We start from the raw sequence: 5,645 nt of genomic DNA on the forward strand, positions 1-5,645 counted from the left end.
ATTTCTAAGCTTGCAAAGGGGCGGAAAGACATTTGCTGTAATGCTGGGAAGATTGTTTTTGCTTGTACATATATGTGGATGAGAAGAGAGAATAAAGGCAGCTCTAAGGAGGAATAATTAAGACCGATGCAAAACGCCGACAGCCTATTTAAAATACACAACTCCATCTGAGAAAGCAAAAAGCAGTCGGTGTTTGTGTTGAACCTCAATTAAAAATATACTCCCCTCTTTTCAGCATTTTCCTAGACTCATAATGAAGCCAATTTCACAGTCTGGGAACACGGCAAGCGCTTCCAGCACGCGAAGGTTAGCGCGAGAAAGTGCTAGATACCTGTGGATATCAACACTGCTTTTTTCCAGTACGTTCTCAGCACAAAGACACACTCCCCACTTTCATCTGTGGAAAACCCCCAAACTGGACTGTATTCGTGTCGAGAAGCTTTTGTATTTTTTTAAGCTTGCATGACGTAGCCTGGTCATCCATTGTTCTTTCAGTCCGTAAACAGCAGCTCAAAGGCCTGCTCAAAAGGCAAGCTAATTTCCGGAAAGCCTGGCTTCACCAAAGAGTGAAGGCTGCAGACGTGACGCCCTCCGGTCGCGGGCGGCGTGTGCTTTCCTCTGACCCAGTCCCGGCTGCTGGCCCCGCAGTGCCTAGACAAGTGGTGCAGACGGACCGGAGGGCCGGGGCTAGAGCGGCCGCTGGGAGCAGCCGCTCTATTTCAGCTTCTGCTCTCTATGGTCTGGAGCGCGAGCCCCTCCCCCTCCAGGAACGAGCGCTCTTACTGGACGCACGCGCAGCGCCGGGAGGGAGTTCCGTTTCCGGCCTGGTGATTTCCGATTTTTGGCGTTCAGTAGTCTCGGTTGGTGGGCAGCAGCTGAGCCAAGATGTTGCGGAATCTGCTGGTAAGTAGCTTTGGGGCTTGGCTGGTCTGGGGTGTCGGGGCGGAGGCTCAGGGACCCCGACAGAAAGCCGTGCTGGAAGTGGGGCAGGAGACAGGTGCGGAGTCACCTTGGCCGCGTCCTTTTCCTCTGACCTTTCCGACTTCTCTCCCCTGGTCGTTGCCGGGCAGACGTTCAGGGAAGAGCGTGACCAAATTTGCTTTCCCGCTCACTACCGTTAACTGGTGATTATTGATGAGATTGTAGGCTCCAGTGCGGGGGATTTTTGACACCTGAAACACTAGGCAGAAAAGTGCCTTTTTGTTGTTATTTTATTTTGTGACATAATGGAAAGACATAAATTTACATGGTTCTAAGTAAGCTAAAGAGCTAAATTATTCAGTTTTGGTTGGGATTTAATGGATATTCACGACTGAAGTGTAATAGCGTTTCTGAATTGCCTTTTAACACTTCTTGCTTTGAGCTTGTGAAATATTTTTCCGGAATTTGAAAAGATGCGATTTTATTATCTTTTATAATTATTTAACAGTTTTAATAACTTATCGATACCATTTAGAAAGTGAAATGCGTGTTTACTGATTCAAATAAACCTACATTTAAACAAGACTTACGCCCCATTAAAATTTTCTTCAATAGCTAGGAATGTAGCTGGTGGGGAACTTGGCTGGCATGTTCCCTCCACTCCAAAATAATTTTTAATAAGTATCATTCTGGTAGCCAAAAGCAAAAAAAAAAAGGAAAGAAAAAGCCTGTCAGTGGTTACATCCTTAATCCCAATTATGGTCAAGTAATAGATATTTTTTTAACATAGGTGAATACAAAATGAGAATGGTTTAATATAGTCTATTATTTATTCTTTATTTCCCTGTGCTTTGATCAACAAAAAAATACTACTGATTGACTTTAGGTACAGGTTGTGTAGGCAATGGCTTCTGGAGAATGCAGATTATAGTGTGAAGCACAGAGCAGAGGCTAGACAGCATCTGGAAAGCCCGGGTGCTGGTCCTGGTCTTTATCTCTGGTGAGTTAAATATGGCTTAAAGCTCAGTTTCCTTTCAAAGTGTGAAGGATTGGCAATTTGAAGGTTTCTTTAGGCTTGGTTACTAGATGTGAATTTCTGCTTCAGGCCCTCCGTCAGATTGCCCAGAGGACCATCAGCACTACTTCACGGAGGAATTTTGAAAATAAAGTTCCAGAGAAACAAAAGCTGTTTCAGGTACCAAAATATTTTAGGTGATCATTACTTGTAATAGAGCTCAGAAGGTGGATTTAGGGAGTAAATTCAGAGGTCTGCATCTTAGAGCCTCTTTTGTATTAGCTTGAGCATATGGGACTCTCTATTTGCTGTATCCAGCAAGTACCTCGGGAGGTGGGAAAAATGCATAGATCTTTGAATGTGTGTCTGTATATGTGTGTAAGTGTGTGTAATTTGTGATGAATTGCCATTCTTTGGGAAATAATAGGTGTAAGAAAATAAACTATAAGAAAAGGCTTAGAACCAAAAGTGTATATTGCAGAAATTCAGTAGATGTTATAAGATACCTTCAGGAAAGAGTATATAGTATCTTAGGTGGGGAAGGTTTCTAAAGAAACTTCAGAAGACCCGACGAGAGAAATCAATACCTAAAACTATATGATTTATTGCTGTAAAGAGGTGGAATAGATAAGCAGTTTTTCAAAGTATGATTATATCATTGGTATTCAAAGAACTACAGGTCTGTAAGAAATGCTAGTGGATTGGGAAACTGTAGAGGTTTGACTACACCTTTCTTTTGAGCCAGAATGTGACATCTCTGGAGATCTAGATGAGGGACCCCTTCTGGCCCCTATTGCTGGTGGAGCAGAAAAGTATTGCCTTGTGGTGGTTCCTTCAAAGCCATGGAGGCTGCCAGTACTGTTTTTCCAGCCCTTTTCTGGGCACAGACTTATACAGCATCTTGGCTGTATGACCATATGAGTGTCACCAAGAAATGGTTGTAACCCTGTCATTGTCTTTACAGTTTTATAGATTAAAGCTGTATTACCCTGGCTTTAACTGTTTTAGAACTGAACAACGGGGCTGGAGAGATGGCTCAGTGGTTAAGAGCATTGCCTGCTCTTCCAAAGCTCCTGAGTTCAATTCCCAGCAACCACATGGCGGCTCACAACCATCTGAAATGAGATCTGGTGCCCTCTTCTGGCCTGCAGGCAGACACACAGACAGAATATTGTATACATAATAAATAAGTAAATATTTAAAAAAAGGACTGAAAAAACTATAGCTTTTAGGTCAGCTCTTGAAACTGAGTTTTCTTAAAGCAAACCGATTGTGAGTGACAACCCCACTCCCTTCAATCTAAATAGAAAGATTTAAAATAGATTGTGTTTGCCAGGTTTGGGAGAAAGACAGACCATTCACAGGATTTTCATACAAGACAAGCAGTAGTATACTAGGGACAGATGTTTAGCTTTAGCTGGTATTTGAAATATTGTAAACTAATCACATGCCCTTTCATCTAAGAAGCCCTCTGTAGGGCACTTTAGAATACATGCATATGTGTAAGAAAATTGATAAAAGATGTTAAGGAACCCAACCTAGAAATTACTAAAAGATTGGCTAATTCAGTTAAGACATTTTCAGCTGGTAGAATATGTAGCCATTGAAGAGAAATTTAAGTGGACTAAGAAACTGTTTTTGAAAATAGCGTATAACATCAGTGTATAGCATAATGCCTTTTGCATAGTAAGTACATATAACTTAGAATTGATATATATATATATATATATATATATGAATTAAAACTGGTGCTATATACTAACTACTGTTAATGGTTGGTGTGTCTTGGGGAAAGGCCGAGTGGAACAGAGCACTTAACCTTTATCAGTAATTAGATTGCGAATGGTTTTTGTTTTATTGTGATTTATAATTTTTTTCCTGAGTAGAATTTTAAGTAGTAAAAGTTTTTTTTTTAGTAGTAAAAGTATTATGTATGTTTTATAAAAATAAAAATCTTAAGTGGATATAAAAGCTGCTCGACTAATGTTATAAGCCAAAGCCCCTTGCCCCCGCCTTTTATAAGAGGGGGAAAAACTTCCTAGTGATCAATGGGCTGTTATCTTATATTTACATTGTTGAATTCAAGGACTGTTTTCCTGCTCTGAAGTTTATATACTCCTCAAGAAGACCTCATTAGGTCTCAAATTAGTTTGAAAGGGTTGGCTGTGTTTTACTTGTTTGTAATTGTAAAATAATAAAGAGTAAAAATTGTAAGCCTCTTAAATTATTTAAATTCTGGGAGTGTCAGGAGCTGTTGGAATTTATATGAATAATTAATATTCTGATTCTTAACAGCAAACAAGTGACAGATATATCAATGTCTTTTTTTTCTTCTTTTTAACCCAGGAAGATAATGGAATCCCAGTGCATCTGAAGGGCGGGGCCGCTGATGCCCTCCTCTACAGACTCACAATGGCTCTGACAGTTGGTGGTAAGACATTGAGTGTTTGCAGGACAGGAGCATCAGTGACAGCTTGTTTCTGCTGTGGCAGTGTTTATTGTGGGCAGTCTGTGTGTATGCCGTCTCACTGCACCTCAGATAAGCAAGTTAGAGTATACTACCCAAGAGCATTTTAACCTCTCAAACAGGCATGACCTGGCAGGTATGTGGTTAAGCTCTGATAGAGATAGCCTACTATGAGTGTCTCTAGTTCTCAACCCCCTCTCCCCAGACATTCATACTGCCCTGCCTCCAGTAGTAGGAGCTTTAAAAAATTTGCACTCGTTAGGTTGAAGAATATTGTGACATATCTACCTTTATGGTGGCTCATGCCTTTAATCCCAACACCCGGGAGGCAGAGGCAGGCGGATCTCTGTGAGTTCGAGACCAGCCTGGTCTACAGAGCTAGTTCCAGGACAGGCTCCAAAGCCACAAAGAAACCCTGTCTCGAAAAACAAAAACAAAACAAAACAAAAAAAAAGAATAAATAGAAATGAAGTAATGATGAAAACTGTTTTAAGTTTTAAAATTTCACCATCTATCAAAACATTTTTATGTTTGATTGAGGCTTGTGTGTGTGTGTTCTCACTAGAAATCAAACACCCTACCTCTGAGCTGTATTCCCAGCCGTTAAGCTTGTCTTAATGGCAAATTAACATTTGAGCTGCAATATTGAGTGTATGTACCAAAGTCTCAGAATCCTTAGTATGTTTCTGTGTGTTTCTCAGGAACAGCATACGCCATCTATCAGTTAGCCATGGCTTCATTTCCCAAGAAGCAGAACTGACTTCGTCATCCCAGGCTTCACATGGTTCGATTGCATTCAGCGCTTGATGGACCAGGAATCTGATGAGTAACTGACCTATTTATTGACGTGTACTAACTGTCAACAATAAAGCAGTCTTTACCATGCTCTGTCTCCTTTTTCTCTTAAGAAGACATTTCTGCTCACAGTTTTGAGTCAGCACTTGAGATCTTAGATAAGGAACAAAAATTTTTAAAACGTCCTTTGTGAATTTGTGCAGAGTACTGTCATTGTGACATTATTTAGGAAATTTTGCTTTCAGCAGCTGAGAATTAGTTAGAGGGTCTTCAACGTGATTTGATCTTGACCCTTGAAAGGATATTGCTTAGCTCTCTACCCCCTTCCATGTGTTCATGGGGTAAAATGCTGGGCTGCATGAGGCGTGCAGGTGGGGCCTGTGTGCGCTTCTTTGTCTTTGCTGAAATGTTGGTGTATTCTGTCTGGGAACTAGAGTGTTTGAGGCC

General features: G+C 40.9%; 1 protein-coding gene across 1 annotated transcript; it reads left to right on the forward strand.

Annotated features, from left to right (window-relative positions):
- The first annotated feature begins 758 nt into the window (after nt 1-758).
- On the forward strand, nt 759-5,288 carry LOC121466093 (cytochrome c oxidase subunit 7A2, mitochondrial). Its single transcript, XM_041679625.1, has 4 exons — nt 759-903; nt 2,027-2,116; nt 4,283-4,367; nt 5,105-5,288. Exons 1-4 carry the CDS (start codon nt 886-888, stop codon nt 5,161-5,163), a joined length of 252 nt encoding a protein of 83 aa, XP_041535559.1. The 5' UTR covers nt 759-885; the 3' UTR covers nt 5,164-5,288.
- The last annotated feature ends 357 nt before the right edge of the window (nt 5,289-5,645 follow it).

Source organism: Microtus oregoni, unplaced genomic scaffold (genome assembly GCF_018167655.1).
Source record: "Microtus oregoni isolate MIOR12 unplaced genomic scaffold, Mior012 000032F_ref0000030, whole genome shotgun sequence".
Taxonomy (NCBI): Eukaryota; Metazoa; Chordata; class Mammalia; order Rodentia; family Cricetidae; genus Microtus; species Microtus oregoni.